The sequence below is a fragment of the Amphiura filiformis genome, chromosome 2 (assembly GCF_039555335.1).
Source record: "Amphiura filiformis chromosome 2, Afil_fr2py, whole genome shotgun sequence".
Classification (NCBI taxonomy): Eukaryota; Metazoa; Echinodermata; class Ophiuroidea; order Amphilepidida; family Amphiuridae; genus Amphiura; species Amphiura filiformis.
In genome coordinates this window covers 5,846,554-5,867,680 of record NC_092629.1, presented here as the reverse complement: position 1 = coordinate 5,867,680, position 21,127 = coordinate 5,846,554, and the positions used below count along the sequence as shown (strand labels likewise).

General features: G+C 35.7%; 1 protein-coding gene across 1 annotated transcript in view; it reads left to right on the top strand.

Annotated features, from left to right (window-relative positions):
* The window catches only part of LOC140137920 (extracellular matrix protein 3-like), a 17,963-nt gene extending 16,467 nt beyond the window's left edge, over positions 1–1,496 (top strand). The window contains exons 10-11 of the mRNA XM_072159728.1: positions 52–118; positions 726–1,496. Coding sequence (XP_072015829.1) covers positions 52–78 — 27 coding nt within the window. The 3' untranslated portion in view covers positions 79–118; positions 726–1,496. The remainder of the gene's footprint in view (positions 1–51; positions 119–725) is intronic.
* Positions 1,497–21,127: the final 19,631 nt, after the last annotated feature.

Sequence of the window (21,127 nt, the reverse complement as noted above, 5' to 3'; positions counted from 1 at the left end):
AATGACCAAATGGGTTTTAAAATATCTTTGGCATGGAATTCTTTTTATCAGGGTCCTCAGTCGATTGTTATACGATAGAAGAAGCATATTTCAAGTCTGAAAGATGAGAACGTAGAAGGTAGGTAAACTCTGTAAGATCTAGTTTTTTTACACAAAATAATAACAGCTTAGGACATATTATGATCAACATCATTATATCTTATATTTAACAAATATTTTAAAAAGATACTCACATTAATTAAAAATTTGAAAAGAACCTATGCTAAAACATGAACTTCAGGTGGTACAACACCACCTGATTAATTTTGTGACTACTTTTGCATTTTTCTCCAAAAATAACTACATACTGGTCAAAAACGTTATGTATATTATAGGGGCAGGGAATCCAATTACTTCACTGGAATTGCAGTGATAAATTCAAGATAAATGGTTCATTATATATATATGTTAAGAAATGAGATACATTCTAGCGGTTCCTCTTTTCCTGTCATAAATAACGTACCGCTCGTCTTGAGTCACTGAATTCCAGCGTAGTAACTGGATTTCTTGCCCTATAATATACATACCTTTTGTTACTAGTGTTTAATTATTTTTTGAGTAAAATGCACAAATAGTCACAAATCTATCAAGGAGTGTATTGCTACCTTAAGTTTATGAGGCAGATCGATATATTAAACATTCTGCGTCATTAAACTATGTTTATCCTTCTTTTCTTCTGCTAACAGGTTGGCGTTCACCGTTAATTTGGTAAAATGTGTAAAGAAGTAAAAATACTATACAGTATTAGATTGGGTTTTTAATGATATCTGAATATGGTCTAAAAAGGTTGTATAACCCTTAACGACCGACCTTAAAGTGTAACAAATATTTTTCTTGTTTTAATTTCCATATATTTAGTATTAAATTCGTAAACAATTTTATCCGTGTTTAATCTGTACTACACCATTAGGAAATGAATTTGGAGGAAACCTTCTGTTAATAAAATACTATGCTGAGCCACCAGCCTGGGTGGCTCACGCTCCAGTAATTTCAGATGATTGAGCTCAGTAATATATCAAAGAATGTCTTCCAAATTAATGAAAACAAATATATAATCAGCTTATCGAATTAAAAGCTTAGTGGGAAAGTATTGCTGCTCAGTGAGTGCTTGTAATTCAAATTCATTCTGTAATGTAATTCTAACAGATTAGAAAAAACTAGCCTGACAAAGTCACTGTTTACCATTGTATTTTGTCCAGAACTATTTTAATATGGCAACATATTAAAAAGTACCGACCAACCATGACTTTGGAACTTTAAGAGCAATACACACTTTATTTAAATTTTGGATCTAAACTTTGATCAGCTCATTAAAATATGTTGGATAAAGCCGTGTGCCTTTGGCAGAAGTGTGTATGGGTACGTCGTCCAAATTGAAAATTGAAGGATTTGAAGGTTGAGAAAGAGGTCTTTATACATTGGTACTTTAACAAACTCATAACAATAATAATAAACTCCTCAACAAAAGTTTGGAAAGTTTTTTCAAGCATCTATATCTCAGATTATTTGTAGCATGTTCATACTGTGTTGCATATCAATGGATAGCTACATTATTCCCTTTTACAATGACACCAAATTTGAAACAATCACCCTTTTCATGGCTGAGTACACATCTTGTGAATGTAGTGGGGTCCTTAACAGAATGTGCCAAATTAACCATTGCAAGCTGCAATCCCATATCTTCACAATCTGGGACCTAATGCAATCCTCCCGGCCAAGATGACAGCGCTTCCCCCACCGAGCCAGGGTAGTCAACGAATACCTACAGAATATGGGAATAGAGAGATTTGAATTGCCTGCCATCAGTCCAGACCTCAACCCAATTGAACACTGGTGAGACCAGCTTGGTCATGCTCTGCATGCCAGAGTAGCCAATGCAACTACATTGAGTTACTTGTGACGAATCCTGGTTGAAGAATGGAATGCCATCATACATCCAACGTGTGACCAGGCTGGTGAGCAGTGTGAAGAGGGGGTTCCTGGCTGTGTTTGGATTTTCCACCCACTATTGAGGCTACGGACTAGTGTTATTTGAGCACAGAATAATGATCAATTCGGCACATTCTGTTTGAGGCCCCACTACATTCACAAGACATGTACTCAGCCGTGAAAAGGGTGAATGTTTCAAATGTGGTGTCATTGTAAAAGGATATAATGTAGCTATCCATTGATATGCAACACCATATGAAAATGTCACAAATAATCTGAGATTTGGATGCTTGAAAAAACTTTCCAAACTTTCGTTGAGGAGTTTATTAATATGCTTTATTTGCCTTATTATACTTACGAAGCAGTACACATTGGATTACATAGTGTGTCCATTTTTTCAGGATTAATTTGTTATAGTTGTCGTAATTTAGAATCAAACTGATTATTTTAAGGGGTCGGATAGAAACGTTTGCACAGTATTTTTGTGGGACATGAGAGAACATCAGAAACACCAAATAGCATTGTGAATAGGAGAAATGTCCTTCTCATATCTAATAATTTTGAACCTTGAATAAACCTTTATAAATCTAATGATATTTATAAAGTGTATGTAGTTGTCATTTAAAAATTTGACCATCTGTATTAAAGATATGTACTTTCCCAAACACACCTATAATGTTTAAGTCTTTTAGGGGAAAATGTATAAGGTCAAATTTTTCAAATCGAATTCAAATAATTTGCCAATAAATTGGTATTACATAGCGAATTAAAAAAATCAGAAGACATTCCTCGTATTCGGAAAGCAATTGGGTGTATCAATTGGATGCTTCAATTTCCAAAAAAAATACTAAGCAAAGCTTTCTATCCGATCCCTTAAAACAAAGTTTCTATAACAATTGTGACAATGACCTACAGTGAGTAGGTGAATCCTTTCATGCAATTTTAGCATTATCTCCTAGGTCCAAAAAGACAAAATAGTTTTGTACTATTTACGTTTTTGTTTCACTGAATGCGCCTCTTAGATTAGGCCATATTTCAAAGCTGTTTGATCTTAAAGCTGACACTTTATTTTGCAATGCATGCGTTTTAAACTGTATTTTCATAAAGACATTTGTTTCTGAACACTGTAACTTTGGTCGAATTTGTTTTGAAATCTGACCTTCAGTATGATATTTATATTATATACATGTATAATCCACACGTTTTATGTTAGTTTTGTTTCTTTGTTCTGATGTGTGTTGTGTTGTCTGTTGGTTTGTTTGTTTGTTTGTTTGTTTGTTTGTTGGTTGGTTGGTTTGTTGGTTTGTTGGTTTGTTGGTTGGTTGGTTGGTTGGTTGGTTGGTTGGTTGGTTGGTTGGTTGGTTGGTTGGTTGGTTGGTTGGTTGGTTGGTTAAGTATAGAACATTTACTTAATGGAGCCAAAGGCGGGGTCCTTGAATATGGTGTTGATATAAGTGTGGATATGACGTACGACTAGGAATCCATAATTAGATATAAAGTTACAAAAATACCCTACTTTAGTAACCGAATGTTGTACATTGTCACGTGGAAACATTTATAAATTTCAAATGATCTTTTTTCTTGTCTTGCAAATATTACTATTTTGAATTTATTTACATTTTGAAAACAAAACTGGAAACACAACATTTGAATATCAGATTTTATAACAAAGAGTCTGATAATGCTTCCTAATATCGGCCGAACATTCCTATATCAGCCTTTCCAATAGGAAAACTCCTCTGGCGGCCAAACCTATATAATTATAAATTGCTACAGTGACGGATAAAAAAACCCTGTTCTAAGGGTTCAGGATTGGTCACAGTCGAGTACTGAAATGATCATAAAGAAAATGCACCAAGATCTTACCTTTCCATGCACAAGTTGGCTGATTAACATGCATATAGCAACAATAATTTCAACAACAACTATGCTGCTTGATACGTAGCTTAGAACAGGGTTTTTCGTCGCTTATAGAAAAAACTGCATGTAGTCATAATAGAGAGCAGATTCTTAGAAACTTATTAGTGCTTTAACAAAATGGATGCATCACTTACAGTTGCTAGAAGTACGACAAGCTTACTATAACAAACTCATACCACTCTTTTTGAGTACTATATAGAGCGATAGGAGGAGGAGGTAGGAGGTAAAACGGAGATCAGCCAGATTTGACTTAAAGAATATCGGAAGAAGGACAGGATGACAAGAATAAGCATCGGGGTTCCTCCGTCGCCGTCGATACCAGTTTTTAGTATACCAACTTTCATGAAACCAACTACACCTGCCGTTTGAAGTTTCGTGTACTTAAACACTGGTAAAGAGTGCTTGTCTGGTTGTCGAATTAATAAAGTAAAAGGATGCAAAAAAAGGAACAAAACGTTTTCACGTATTAATCATTATTTAAGCATTATTGATGTGTCCGACCAATATTTAATACATCTAAATAATATTCAAATTTGATTTGAAAAGTAATACTCTAAGGCTATCAAATATATCATTTTACTAAAAAATGCCCTTTAAACATAAGTTTATTAACAGATTTTTTTTAAAAATAATTAAGTCAAAATTGATACTCCGTCGCCAGAGTGCTACACTATCGTAAGTGACATTTTTGGCCAAAATGAGATTTTGACGAATTATGGAAGGCCATATTAAAGCGCACATTTTAAACTAGGTTTTAAGTTTCAAAATTGCTTAATTATTTTTAATTAATAAAATAAAATATCGTAAGTGCAATGCAATTTTAAATAATGCATGCAAGACTATCGTATGTGCCACTTACGATAGTCTTGCACGCTAATTCTGTTTTTCATTTTTCTGCAAGACCATCGTATGTGCCACATACGCTACTTTATTGGGCCTAAACAACAAAATCACGGAATGCTATACCATCGTAAGTGCAAAACAATCTCTAACACATCACTGGTAGTGACGCTGACGGCTGTATGCGTTGTCATCATGCTGGCTAAGTTCATAGCTCCCGTGACTGGTAATAGAGACGATAAATCCGGTGTTTTTAGTTTTAGATTCATTAATAAATCTTGAGAGATAACATTACGGCAAAAGGTGTCTTGCTGTTGTAAATATTATGTGCCAAAATAAATTAACAATTGTTAAGAAACATAAAATGACAAAATATTGGATATTTGAGCCGATATTACGTATATCCTAATTTAGCAATGAATGCTACAGTATCGTATGTGGCACATACGATAGTGTTGCACTCTACACTTATTTCTATTTGAGTGCAACACTATCGTATGTGGCACATACGATAGTGTTGCACTCTACACTCATTTTAATTTGAGTGTAACACTATCGTATGTGGCACTTACGACATCTAAATCAGTAACTAATTCATCGATTTATTAACTTTAACACCATTTATATAGTTTATATTATTAAAATCAAATTGCTTTACATTCCCATGTCATTTTATGGCTACTTGGAAACAAATGGCTACGCTAAACACAAAAATGCTCCTCCTGTAAAACTGTCCAAACTGCACTTACGATAGTGTAGCACTCTGCCGACGACTCATTTTCAATATGACCAAAAAAACCCAAAAGAAGATTATCACCGGGACGTGTAAGTATTGACCCTTTGCACGATCCTCTCAAAACGAGGTTCTCTTAGCAAAGTGCGCGTTGTGTGTGCATACGCTTGTCAAGCACGTGCTTTAAATACAGCGTTCGGTTTGCAAAAGCTTCTTCGGGCGTTGTTAGAAAAACACGAGAAATAAAAAATGCACTTTTTGTGCATGCGTTTGCAGGAAGAACCTCGTTTTGGTTGCAAAATGGTGGATCCGTGCAAATGGCGAATAATATAACATGTTATGTTGATCTTTCAGTACAGTTGTGTAAAACGTAACATTAAGCTTGAATGTACACTTTTAGAATATGTCGGGTACTGAATACAATAATACTCCACAAAATATTATCACGGAGCTGACTTTCCAGAACTCGTACTTCACAACATATCATTATGGAGCTTTTACGTTGAATGAAAGTTATTGAACTTTGGTATTGCTAATGATGTTATTCTCTTGAGAACTACAACCATGTCTTGATGGAAGCACAATGTTCTCCATTGGAGGAAAACATTTTTCTCGTGAATTGAATAAGTAAGCCAATGAGCTATAGAATATGTTATAAAGTTATCTATAGCATTGATTTACTTAATCTGTTCACGAGTGTTTACACCATGTGATGTTGGCGAACAAGACGACTGGTGGAAAGACTAGCAGGATGACAGCTCAGAACTTGGCTTGAACAACTGGGTTACCTTGTGAAAAAACCGTTGCTTTCTTGTAGTTTTTAGTGGCCAAGCACACGACTCATCGTGGCAACGAGCTAGTGGCGACGGGCACGTGCACTGTGACCACGAAAATGTGTGGTGCAATTATGCAGTGCGGCCTTAACTGTGGAGTTGGAAGTGAGACCACAGGCCCCAAAAACTCGTTGAGGAGAAAACGCAGGTGAATTGCAACTATAATCTGCTGATGATGGTGTCTCTTTGAAAGTATATACAACATTTTGCACTGAAGGATATGTTTCTTATGGATTGAAAAGTAAGCCAATGAGTTATAGAATATGTAATTAAACTATCTGTAGCGTTGACTTACTTAATCTGTCCATGAGTGTTTACGTCATGGCGTATTGAAGAAAATGGGGAACAAAATTCCTGAAAGCACAACGTTCAGTACTGCAGGAAATGTTTCTCATGAATTGAATAAGTAAGTCAATATGCTACAGAATAACTGTAATATCTGTGCGATTGATTTACTTAATCTGTCCATGAGTACTTACATCATAACGTATAGTGACGAACATGACGACTGGCCAAAAGACTACGAGTGGCAACCTAGAATTATTAGTCTTTTTTGTTGTAGAAATAATGGTATTGTTTGTATGTCATCAATGATTAATATGAATTACTTAAGCTTAATTACATAGGTTCCGTATATTTTACGATATTGCTGGCAAAAAAATAAATAAAAACAACACAATTTTACGTCCTTATTACAATGGCGATGTAAGGACAATATAATATCCTTTGTAATAAATAAAAACACTTTTAAAAATAAAGAGTACATACTAGCTACCCAAAAAATACAATAAACCCATTTTTGTCAAAATGTAACAAAGGTACATCTTTTACTACCCTCTTCATTTGTTAAATAGTGTTAAATACTAATGAAAAGGGGGAGCAAATAAACTTTGGTTGAAGAGGGATTCAAATCGGCGACCTCTAGACTCTCCAGCCTTATATTGACGATTTTGTTCAATACTTAATTTTCTGTTTTGAGAATTTTTCTCAAAATATTAAGAGCTATCTCAAAACACTGAATTAATACTAGGATTGTTTGAACTCAGAGTAATGCATTAATCATGCTGATTCCAAATAATGGTCATACAATTCTAATTTTTCAAATATATAAAAATAAATAAAAATTGAAACTTGTCGTCTGCGGGCGTACTCTACAACATAATAAGGGATCAATTATGCTGATTGTATATCGAAAATACGTTTTTCGTCGCCTAATGGGAAATTTATTATGCTGATTCCAAATAATGGTCATACAATTCTAATTTTTCAAATATATAAAAATAAATAAAAATTGAAACTTGTCGTCTGCGGGCGTACTCTACAACATAATAAGGGATCAATTATGCTGATTGTATATCGAAAATACGTTTTTCGTCGCCTAATGGGAAATTTATGACTTGGCGATTTATCGTGATTTAGTTAGTCATTTACATGCATTACTAATTAATTACTAATCAACAATCATATTGGTTCAGTGGTTCTTCAGATCTTTTGATATTTTGAGGAAATTTTAATTCCAGCATTGAAATTGTGATGATATCGACTCAAATAACCCGTTACAAAAAGATGCTGATGTCGTCGTGGAATAACAACGTTCAACACTGCAGGAAATATTTCTCATAAATGGAATAAGTAAGTCAAGGAGCCACAGAATATGAAATAAAGATATCTGTGTCGTTGATTTACTTAATCTGTCCATGAGTGCTTACATCATGACGTATTGACAAACATGGATGGCAACTGGCCGAAAGATTAGCAGGATGAAAACCAGGAACTTGTGAATAGCGGAGAAAAGACGCAGAGATTAAAGATGACGCGACAACGTTTTTTATCACATTGTCATTGTCATAGTCTTGCTTGATAATTAGGGAGTCATAAGATCTAATCCAATGTTAATTAGAGATATCAGATTTCCTTTAATGAAGAAAGCTACCCATTATCCCTCTCTTTATGCATAGACGGCCAAGATAAACACTTCCAAATGCAATCGGGACTCTACTCCCCATTCCAGAAAAATACACAACTAATATTTTGGAATTAAATAACTATTATCCTGTTTTGCCAAATGAAACATAGCTGAATCCTAAGCATTTAGCTAGCCCTAACTAGCAATAAAAGTCAAATTTTAATATTTCGCAATTTTTTTGAAAATAAGGGCCAAAATCATGCGTTTTTAGGGTGTTTTTCGTTTTTCGTATGTTGTGACAATCAAGCCCAAAGACTTGTACTAAGACCAATTTCAGTTTATGTATTCTCATTTTTGGAAAAGACATGTTTCATTCTTACAACCAGCCATTTAATTAACGTAACACTCAAAAAAGTGAAAATTAGAGCAAAATGTCTGCATTATACTCAAGATATTGAATGCTTAGACTTGTTCCATGTCTTTGATTTTTGTGACTCGATTGTCAGAAAACATGGCAAAATTGCATGTTTTTGGCTCTTTTTTCAGGATATTGGTAAAAAAGTGAACCTTTTCTTTTATCTCCAGTTAGGACTAACTAAAGGATTAGGATTCATTTGGCAAAACAAGATCATATTTTTTTTCATTCAAAAAAATTAGTTCTGTATTTTTCTGGAATAGGGAGTAATTCCACCAACTGATTACTCTTCCATGCTCTTATTTCTATTATCACTTGCAAACATAGCTTGCAACCAAATTATTTGTTAATTATTCGGGTATGTTTGAATTCGGGTATTTTGACTGCCTAGCTGTATTTGAACCACCTGCTCCAAATTTACTAAAAAAACATATCGCTTTCGTCTGGACCAAGGGATCACCAAAATTAACAAAACTTATGCATGTAGGACATTATAGTTAGTAAGTTACGAGGCTCAACAGGTCCGTGATTCAATTTTACGCTGTGAAAAGGTGAAAAATTAAAGTTCCTCCAATTTTCGTGAAAACGGAAGCGATGTGATGTTCAAAAGATAGATGATAAATAAATACCAATGCCATTATATCCTACATATACTTTAAGTCTTTACTGTGTAACATACCCGATATTATAGATAGTACAAACTGTTCTTTTTCTGAAACCTCTAAGCTACAGGAACAATGTTTACGAAAATTAGAGTAACTTTCGCAAATAAGCAAAGCGGCGAGAGGAGAAAAATTTAAAATTTCCTGTTCAAAGTAGGGACCACAGTCCCCAACACAGACGGAACAACTTGGCCCGGCCAATTAAGTAGGACCGGTTTCTTACGTCTCTGTGCGTTGACTCAACCCGCTCCCAGACCATGAAAACCACATGCCGAGAGTGAGGATGTGTTCCAAATTTGCAATAAATATTTCGCATAAAGGTACGATTATTTTGATTTGGCGATGTCGATAATCATGTGTATTGTAGGTTACATTAACTTACACCCTAAAAGATCCAGCATCAATAAACATTTTTTCCTACTTACATTCTGTGTCTCACTGGTATTGTGAAGATTGGGTATGTAATGTTCATATTTTGGCATTGATTAGAGTATATTCATATTATTAGAGTCGTAAGTAAGTAAGTAAGTTAATATTTATTGCACATCGATGCTGTGCAGATAAATTTTAGGAATATTCCAACAAAAATGTCACAATGAGAGAGAATATATCATGACAAAGCATCAAAATTAATCGTTGGGTATAATACTTTTCAGTAATTTTAAAGCCTACAAATAAATATTAAAGAAAGGTTTAAAACTAGTCAACAACACTCACGTTTTTGTCCGAATAATGTTTGGCAATTATAACATCTCCACTGTATTCAAACCACATCAAACTCTTCGTCAAGTACTTGTCGCGCCCAAGGATAAACCGCGGAATGATGATAAATCAGGAGTGGTGTACCGCGTTCCCTGTGGAGATTGCGACAGAGTATACGTGGGAGAAACGATGCGAGTTTTAGGAGAAAGACCAAAAGAACATACTGCCGACACCGCCTCAAATACATCAGCAATTACAGGCACCACAAGCGCACAGGACATGATGCTGACACTGATAACGTCGAAGTACTCTGCAGAGAAGAAAAACTGTTGCTAAGAGAAGTGAGAGAAGCCATTTTCATCAAGAAAGAGACCAGCCCGACCCTTAATAGGGACGGGGGCCGAGAGCTTTTCAAAATCTATGACACTTTATTTCTAGAAACACCTGACAAAAGGTCAAAAAAGGACATTGTCAACAGGAAGTAAAGTTCATACATCAGTCATTCACCAGTATCACACCGCTGTTGACGGAGTACATACTGCAGTTACTGTCCGTTTTCCTATACACAATACACAGTGCTCTCACCATTGACGCGTGACCTCTACAAATGATGTATGTTGGAAGAATGGACACTTGCCTAGTTAACATCACTGTGTGAAAAAATAACCAGCCAATATTTAATTTATTCTCCAAACTTCTAGCAAATATGTTTCTCTAACATGACCTAAAATTAGATGTTCAGGAATGGTCGCACTTTTGTAAAATATGAGTGAGGGCAAAGCATAGCTAGCTCATAGCTAGCCAACTCCCCGTGTTAATTGAATGGAGATTTGACCGAAAATATTGAGCTATATTGGTAACGTACTGCTCCGTTCTGAAGGATGCCAAAAAAAAACGGTACAAGCTACATTTAAACTATTCTAAATAGGTTCTAGAAAATATAGTTTTGTAACATGTCCTAAATTTTTAGCTAATTTAGATGTTTGGAGAGGGTCTCACTTTTGTGTTTTAGGAAGGATATGTAAACGACAGATAACACCAAAAATATGAACAAATTATTTCCAAACCGTGTTAAGTCAACAATCATTATGTTGCTCATTTTAAAGAATGCTGGTTAACAAAAAGCAGGTCTTTGTCTCATTTCTTGAACAAAGGTACACATACCATTGTTTCCTTTCGTTTCCTTTATAATCGGTTACCCAACTGAAACTATAATACCAGCTTTATTGCGATGTCGCACATGTAAAACCAGAGAAGATCTCTGGTAAAACAGACACTTGTGCACAACCAGAGAAGATCTGATTTAATCAGTTGAGCTGCTTCAATGAGTGTTATCTTGGTTTAATAGCTTTTAATGGGGTTTAAGTCATGCAAAGGTCGAGATGAATTCTACTGTAGACATGACTGCATCATGATGGTTACTCTGAAATTATTCGGACAAAAACGTGAGTGTTGTTGACTAGTTTTAAACCGTTCTTTGATGTCTACTACCAACACGTATCAATCTCTACAGTCTCCACAAACAAATTAAATAGTTCATCGTCAGAATAATCAACATCAAAGCAACTATTTTTAACTAGAGCGGTTACTGCACCATTGATCCGGGTTATATGAAGAGTGTCTACCTTGGTGGGGAAAATATTTTTATCAGATTCTTTTTTTTTTCACCTGACACCACTCATTGGGTATTATCTTCTTGGAATTCGATATATGAAAGGGTTTTAATAACATTCAAAAACATATTTGAAAGCTTGAAACTTTTCAATATCATGTTATTTATTTATTTTGCAAAAATGTCTGCAAGCAAAATACTTTTCAAAACATTTGGAATTTTAAAATGTTGCTGTGGTGGTTTTTTTTCATATAAACATTTTTTAAAAGCGTTTTCATTTAAATTTGCTTAAAAAGTTTTATCTTAAACCAAAACAAATTTATAGACTGTCTGTAACGTTTTAAAAACATTTTTTTGCTGAGGACTGTATCTAATTTTTGTTATTTATTTTACAGCGCCAGTCAGCCTGAACGTCAGGTGTCTTTGGTACCACCAGGAGATCGGTTTAGGAATAACAATTGAAAGATAGGCAAAAGACAAAATTTTGACCCAGTTTGACCTTGCCTTTTATATATACTCGTATTTTATTTTAAATACAAAAGAGTCATCGTTATAGTTCTAACCTTAATTGTGATTTGCCTCTGGGCGCATTGGCAAGCTGGTTGGTTTGTGGTACAGCGAATTTTATACTACATGTAAACAATCACGCGTTGAAGATATGGAATATTTGTAAGGGGATATAATCAACTATGGGGCTATTTGATTATTTTACATTCATTACGGTAGTTGTGTTAACACTTGCTCGACAAACCTGTAAGTAAATACCTAATATTGAAATGTTTGACCGTTCTTGCAAAATATTGACAACCATGTGTGATAGCCATATTACAAACTGCAGTATGAGCATATTTAAGATAAATGGATATAATGGTATTTAGTACCCGCGCGAAGTTAGATTCCACGATATTCACTTTTATAACATAAGTTTATTGCCATTATTATTTCCTCTTACTTAACAAAAAGAAAATAAATTTATTATAATTGAAATTGTACCAGAGTTCTCCCAGGGTTTGATCCAACAACCTATGGGCCCAAAGTCCAGAGTATTGTGTATTAAAATTGCCAATTTTTGAGCCCACAGAAGTGTCAGGAAAACAGTACAAAAGTACAATGGAAGTGATGAAAATCATTGTACACATAGCAGACAAAGAAAACCAAACAGATAAAAAAACGCCGTTTCGAGCAGATAGACTGCTCTTCTTCGGGGACTGACAACAAAACATATGAGCAAAAAACGAAAACTACATGCTGTAGCTTAAAAACAAATTCAAGTAAAAAACTGAAGGCGAGTTCAAATAGAACTCAGTAGTAAAGAAGACATCAAGCTCACAGCAAAATAAACGGTGTCTTAACGCAATGAAAGCAAGTTCACTAGTAATCATTCCATTGCGTTAAAAACAGCTTATTTTGCTCTGAGCGAGCTTGTTGTTGTCTGAGTTAACACAACAAAATATATAAGCAAACAACGAAAGCTACATGATGTAGTTTAAAACCAAATTCAAGTAAAAAACGGAAGGCGAGTTTAAATAGAACTTAGTAGCAAATAAGACATGAAAACAAGTTCACTAGGCCTACTTATTTTATTTTATTATTTTATTAAAACTTCTTTTGCCTAAGTTACAAAACTCAGTGTAAACACTGTTTTTCATTTTGGCCAAGGGGTCAAACTTAAAACATCAAAATATAACCAATACATATTAAAATACATTACATTACAAAATTAGGAATACAATAAAAACTAGACCAGCTAGGCATACAATTTAAATTTGCATACAAACAACAATGGTATATAAAAACAGTGATATTGCACTATAGGACAACATAAGGTGAAATTTACTTGCAAGCACTTTTAAAATAACCGACTGTAGCTGCAAACAGATTATTGGCTCTGGTAGGAAGAAGGTTAAAGGACAGTGCATGGGCAGAGGCACTTCGGTTTGTTGGAGGGACAAGATTACCTTGGGATGCAGATCTGTGGAACAGATGTTACATACAGGCAGTGGGAGGATGTTGCTAAGGCTCTTATAGATCATGATGTTAATATGGATATTGCGACGATCATCAAGTTGTCCCACTTCAAGGTATTTAGAAGAACATCAGTGGGATATCTGCGTGGGAGACCAAGAATTATTTTGCCAGCAGTATTTTGTAACCTATCAAGCGTTTTCAGTAGGGTCTTACCAGCATTTCCCTACATTGAGTCGCAGTAGTCCATGTGAGGTAGAATAAGCGTTTTATACAGGAGATTGAGGGGTTTTTGAGGTAAAACCTTTCTGAGTCTGCGCAGCAGATCAGTAAGTTTAGAAACAGATTTTGTTAATTTGCTTATTCCAGTTTAGGGCTGGATCCAACCAAACACCCAGATACTTGAATTTATACACATTTTCAATTGAAGCATTATTTATACACCTTCAAATTATCATTTTTACCAGACATAAAACTAAACTTTCATTGCGTTAAGGGCTTAAAAGGCATAGCTTATTTTGCTCTGAGCTTCTTGTTGTCTTGAGTTGAGACACAGCTTATTTTGCTTTGTTTGAATTATTTACTAAATGAGAGCAATAAGAGGCACAATAAATAAGCAGCAATTTGACCTGGTGCAAAAAACGACAATGAAAAGTTTCAATAAATCAACGACAAAATAAGTATTCATAAGTAACATCATTATACTGCGTGCGACGGTAGGGTATTGTACTATATTGAACTTGACCTCAGTATTTAGGAGTGTTTACTATCAGAGCGTTATTATATAATTTTTTGCATGAAGTAAGGTAATTGTAAATACTTGTAAACATAGAGTACCTGCACAGTACCAATATTGGTACTACACGGATCCTAAAATTTATTTATTTATTTATTTATTTATTTATTTATTTATTTATTTATTTATTTATTTATTGATTTATTTATTTATATATTTATATTATTATTATTATACTCGCTAGTGAAATTAGCACATAGCAATACAAATCTGTTTCGTATAGATGGTTTGACCCATCCACACTCGTCAGTTGCAATGTGTAAAATGATAAAGAATATGACAAAGAATATTCTTTGTCATTTTACACATTGCAACTGACGTGTGTGGATGGGTCAAACCATCTATACGAAACAGATTTGTATTGCTATTTGCTAATTTCACTAGTATTATAATAATATATTTCGATCCTATATTTTATAGTTGAGCACTATATCTAGTGATGGTTTCATTATAATTTCTTACTATTTATATATTTATTTATATATTTATTTTTACTTATCTATTTATATAGATTCCTCATGCCCTTCATCGAGCTACGACATAACAACAGTGGGTTGTCCTTTATCCCCACCCATCGCTATTCTAGCGACCCAGGGTCTTCCATTTCTTCCAGAATGTGAAGAGGACAACAACAAATGCTTCCGGGTCAAATCTGATTCAAACGTTGCTCTGTTTCTCTCCGCAACTCCACATATTTCATCAGCCGATGACTATTATGAAATAAGTAAGTGACTGCAAATTTTGCGAATGATGTCAAAGCGTTTTATGTTTGCTGGTTATTACCATACATCGGTACTTTTACCGTAACCTGGCTTGGATACTTTTGTGCTGTATATAATAACTTTCGTTCGGTCAAAATGGTTCATTATGTAAAAACAGGCCGTTTTAACCCAAGAACTACTGAGCCATATATTGTTTGTAACGCGGCCCTACGGAGCGGGTGGTGTTGCAATTTTCAATTATACACATCATATACCGTTATATTTGGTACCAATAGCTATGGATCTACTCTATCCAGCGATACCATAAATAAGTATAAACATGCCCCACATTATACCGCTGTGACATCATGCTGTGCCTCGCCAATCCCCCGTCTATGGTCATCTTTGGCGGCCAGTCCTACCCCCGGGTAAGATTTGGGCGTAAACGCGTGCATTTTTTGAGAGTGCATTTTTTTGTTTGAAAGTTGACCCCCCCCCCACTCTCATCATAATCATCACCATCATCAATCATCATCATCAAAAACAAACAACATGATCACCATCATCATCGTTATCATCATCATAAATGCTCTTTCAGGATTCGAGGCTGATACAGTGTCCATAATACGAAGCGGAAATGTGATGGATTCTGGCCAATCTCCGGCTGGAAATATACTGTCTGGTACAAGTTTTGTTGAATTATGCGTCTATTTCACCAACGATGATACCATACACGTCAGTCTGAAAGGTGGAGGTTATATTGCATCTTGGCAAGATACTATTGGCGCTGTAGATGTCAACTATATCTTGGTACAAAAATACAATGACCCAGATGAAACGGAGGCTGAATTCCAATTTTGTGATGGAGGTAACGAAATATATATATATTTCTTTTATTTCACTTTTTATAATCTGAGACAAAAATCCAGGAGGACAGCAACCAATCATGATGCAGTCATGTCTACAGTAGAATTCACCTCGACCTTTGCAGGACTTAAACCCCATTAAAAGCTATTAAACCAAGATAACACTCATTGAAACAGCTCAACTGATTAAATCGGATCTTCTCTGGTTGTGCACATGTGTCTGTTTTATATGTGCGGTATCGCAATGAGCTGGTATAATACAGCTTCAGTTGGGTAACCGATTATAAAGGAAACGCAAGGAAACAATGGTATGTGGACCTTTGTTCACGAAATGAGACAATGGTCTGCTTTTTTGTTAACCAGCATTCTTGAAAATAAGCAACATAATGATTGTTGACTTAACACGGTTTGGAAATAATTTCTTCATTTTTTTAGTGTTATCTGTCATTTACATATCCTTCCTAAAACACAAAAGTGCGACTATTTCCAAACACCTAAATTAGCTAAAAATGTAGGACATGTTACAAAACTATATTTTCTAGAATTTCATAGAATACTTTAAATGTAGCTTGTACCGTTTTTTGTGGCATCCTTCAGAACGGAGCGGTCCGTTACCAATATAGCTCAATATTTTCGGTCAAATCTCCATTCAAATAACACGGGGAGTTGGCTAGCTATGAGCTAGATATGCCTTGCCCTCACTCATATTTTACGAAAGTGCGACTATTTCTGAACATCTAACCTAGCTGTAATTTAAGGTCATGTTAGAGAAATATATTTGCTAGAAGTTTGGAGAATACTTTAAATATTGGCCGGTTATTTTTCACACAGTGATGTTAACTAGGCAAATGCAATATACTTCTAACATACACTATTTGTAAAGGTCGCGCGTCAATGGTGAGAGCACTGTGTATTGTGTATAGGAAAACGGACAGTAATTGCAGTATGTCACGCTGCGACTTTACCATAATAATAATAAAAAGATTGGAAAATGTGTTTTCCAAAAATTAGAATGCATAACTTGAATTAGTCTTTGTTCAAGTCTTTGGGCCTGATTGTCACAGAATACGAAAAAGGTCAAAAGACACCCTAAAAACGCATGTTTTTGGCCCTTATTTCCAAATTTTGACCAAATATCAAAATTTGACTTTTTATTTATTGCAAAGGATTAGTATTCAGCTATGTTTCATTTGGCAAAACCGGATAATATTTTTTAATTCCAATTGTCTGGAATGGGGAGTAGTACTGTTTTATGTAATTATAGGACCATTCTTCACGCTTAATAAATAAATAAATTCACAAGCTTACCTTACCCAATGGTAATATGATATGCTATAAAAAATAAAAGGGCAACCCACACAAATTTCCAAATGTTCTAATTATAATTGTACTAATAAAAGTATGGCCATGGAACACTCTGTGTATGTTAGAATATTAATATTCTTTTATGTTCTCGTATTTCATGGCCAGTATTGAAACTTTGAGTCAGAATGCCCTGAGTGGAGGATCTAAAACCGTTGAAGTTACAGATAATAACCCTGCCGAGGTGAGTTTATGCTCTTGACTTTAAAGACTATAAAAGAACATTAGGAACTACATTAGGCGAATCCGGTGGAGAGGTATCGGCTTCCATCCGGAAAACAGGGATATCGTTGCCTTCGTCATCATCGTCATCATCGATTATCATCATCATCATTATCAATAGAAGGCAAATTAGATCAAAGGCGATAGAGTCTGTGATACTCTGGGAGCCCACCAGTGTCATAATTCGAGCGTTGAGAGCCTCAACTCATAAGATACAGACCATTAATCATGACAAAATTCAAAAGAAAACAAAAGACATAGTGGAGGAAATATTGATTTTCGAAGACAAGCAAGGAGCCAACTTTATGCTCATTTTGTGAGAGCTGGTCATAGTGAGTTACGGCTTTCTGGTTCTGAACCCTCGAATTCTTTTTTTTTAGGTAATCATGCAATAGATAGGAAAGTTATTCCGTCTATAACAAAGAATTACCTCTTTGCAGTTTGCAAGATAGTGACAAACTCATGTAACGATACTAGCCGTGAACCCTGTTGGGTTAATCAGTGGTTCTCTGATGCCCTTATGTAATTGCGCTGTATGATGCATTCTTTGCCTTTTTAATTCCATTTATTTTTGTCCCAGGGTACAGATCCAGAGAACGTTGTAGACGGAAAAAATAATAATGGTGTATTTGACTCAGATGTTTGTCATGAAATAGCAGGTAAGCCAGGTTTCTGTTTGCAATTTTCCAATAGGTATTGTGTATTAGATAAACGGTGAGAAACAGACCATAACCACACATCATCAGTGTCGTCTTGAGGTGTGGTGAGGATGTTAGTCGCTCGGAAGGCCAGACCACGAGACTTCCGAGCGACTACCATTAGGGTTGACCCAATTCCTTTTTCGATGGTTTGAAAAGTGAAGAGCAAAAAGGAAAAAAAGGGGATTTAGGCGCTAGCGACTAAAAAGCAAAAACACATTATGTGTACATGTAGTTCCATTCCGCCCTTCTGCTCTGGTTCATTTTGCCGCTCCTTCTTCTTCCGCCGGCGACCCTTCTTTTTTCACCTTCTTTTACCCCCCCCCCACACACACACACACACCGCCCTTCTTTACTCTGATTTACATGGACTCCATTCACACCCTTTCAAAGTATCTAGCGTCCCGGTCAAGGATTCTTACCGTATCCAAATCAACTTGGTGGCCGGAAGATTCAATGTTGATGTGCTGAGAGACTTCCGACGAGATTGTACTCAGGCGACGGTGTTTTAAGCACCACCATTTTAGTTTAAGATAAATCAAGATGACAACCAATATCCGTTTCATTTTTTGTTTCAGATTGTTCGACTGAGAATGCGTTGGGGATGGAAGATGAAAGCATTGTCGATAGTCAGATATCAGCATCTAGTGAGCATAGTGCTCCACTCGTTGCTGCAAATGCGAGATTGAACCAAGGTAACGGTGATGATGGCAGTGGTGGCGGTTGGAGCGCTGGGACCCTCGACCTCAATCAATGGATAAAAGTTGATCTGGAAGGGCCTACTTATGTGGCAGGAATAATTACGCAAGGCAGGGATAGTACTGGTAACCAATGGGTGACCAAGTTTATGGTAGAATGCAGCGACGACGACGTCACTTGGCAGACTATCGATAATGGAAGGGTAGGTCTAAATATATGTGACTAATGCTGGCTCATATTTTTTTGCCGCTTGCTGCTTGTTCGCTTCATCACGCTGCTTGTACATTTCTGCAAGCAGAGCGACTTACCGCTGAAGCAGCTGCATGACTATGAAAGCCATTAGAGAGATTGCGAAATTTACGTGAAACGTGATACGGGAACGCCAATAGCAAGCTACATTAGTAGAAAATCGGTTAGTATGCCCTCTAGAGGGTGAAATCTATTGTGAATTGGTCAATCGTGGAATTACCGTAAGGCGATTACGTTGCGGTTGGTAGCAAAAAATGACGTTCCAAAATGACAAAAAAACGCATTATAAAATGCAGAAAATTGTTATGTTTGTCATGTTATGAAGCAAATAAAAGTATCCAAATAGAACTAGTAGAGTCCGACATGTAATATAATCCATTTTGGTGGTTACAATGTGGCCTAGTATAGACAAGAAGAAGTGACTAAATTTAGATTTTTTTTGCGCGCGAATTCGAACGGGAAGATTGCCTATTCATTTGTGTGTGGAAAATACCGTCCAAAAATCAGCTTGCGAAGAGGCGTTTTAGGCAAGATCGTGACGTCTTACGACATACTGCGGCAGAATTGTCTGTTTGGGACGGGTGACAGCAGTTTGTGCAACGCCATTTTTCGCCATTGCTATTTCGTTGCATTAAACAACTGTCAAAGTGTTTTGCTTATGGATAATATTCAGCAAACACCTAACTGTTTTTAAAACATGATAATGCATTATGTTTTTGGTTTTAGTTAAAACAGTTTGATAACATATCAATATCGGTTTATATAAAAATCATGAAAACTCTTTTTTAAAACGTGTTATACTGTAAAAAATAATACAACAACATATTAAACCAAAATTCAAAATGTTATAGTAAAATATCGTTCGGCAAACATTTTGTGTACTTAAGTCTATTGTGTTAGAATGTTTTCCAACAAGTTTTGAACAAAATGTTTTTTGAATGTTAAAACCTGTTTATACCCTTGACCCCCACATACCCTTTAACCAGACATTTAACGTGTTCTGTAATATATTTGTGTTTGCTGGGTAGTAATCGAACTAGGCACATTAGATTATCTATTTTCAATTTGCTTTAAAAAGTAAACAGGGTACTATTTCTATGTCTTCTTAACCAGCCCCGTCGACACTGGGAAGTGTGTTATAGGGGATCTTTTAGATGCACGCTCCTCGATTATATTCTATCCAACACAACTTTTAATCTGATTCTGACTCTGGTGATCTCTTCTACATATCTTGGGTCTAGGCCGGCTCTCTCGAAAGCCTTGTTCATCCGAACAAAACTTTCAGGAGTTATGAATTGTAGCCCTATAAAATTGTCACTTGGCTACAGTGCACTGCAGTGCGTCATAGTGGGTTTCCCTTTGCCAAATGACATCCACAAGGAGACTGTTTTTAAAGGGTTGACTAGATATTGTTGGTTAAAGCAGCCAACAACAAATCATTTCAGCCCTCTTTACAATACGACTCAAGAACCACAGGACCTACAACAGTATATCTGTGATATTTGAATTCTTCTACACACTTGCAATGAAATGATCAATGCAATTTTGCCAAAACATTTGCAAGACGCTGTGAACTACCAAATCGCAACAGTTTAAAATAGTTGCTAACCTTAAAGATAAAACCCCGCTTTTGTTTTAAGTTCTTTAGGGAATTGGTCAAGGTTAAAATGTATCCATGTAAATTCTGTTCAATCTGTCATCAAAGTAACAGGTATAAGTCAGCTCTCGATCTCGTCTACCACCGCGGGGCCTTGTTCTTCAAGAAGACACGTTTATGAGTTGTGTTAGGCTATGGTTAGGGTAAGGGTTGGGTTAAGGTTCGACAAAGCCAACCTTATTTCATATTCAACATAGCCGACCTTCGTTAAATGCAGGCCTGTGCTCTTGCCGCGTCGATGATGACTACACGTTATAGCTATATTATATTTTGCAGCTAGCCGTAGAGACTGTTAAGATTGCCATGATATAGTCTGAAGTA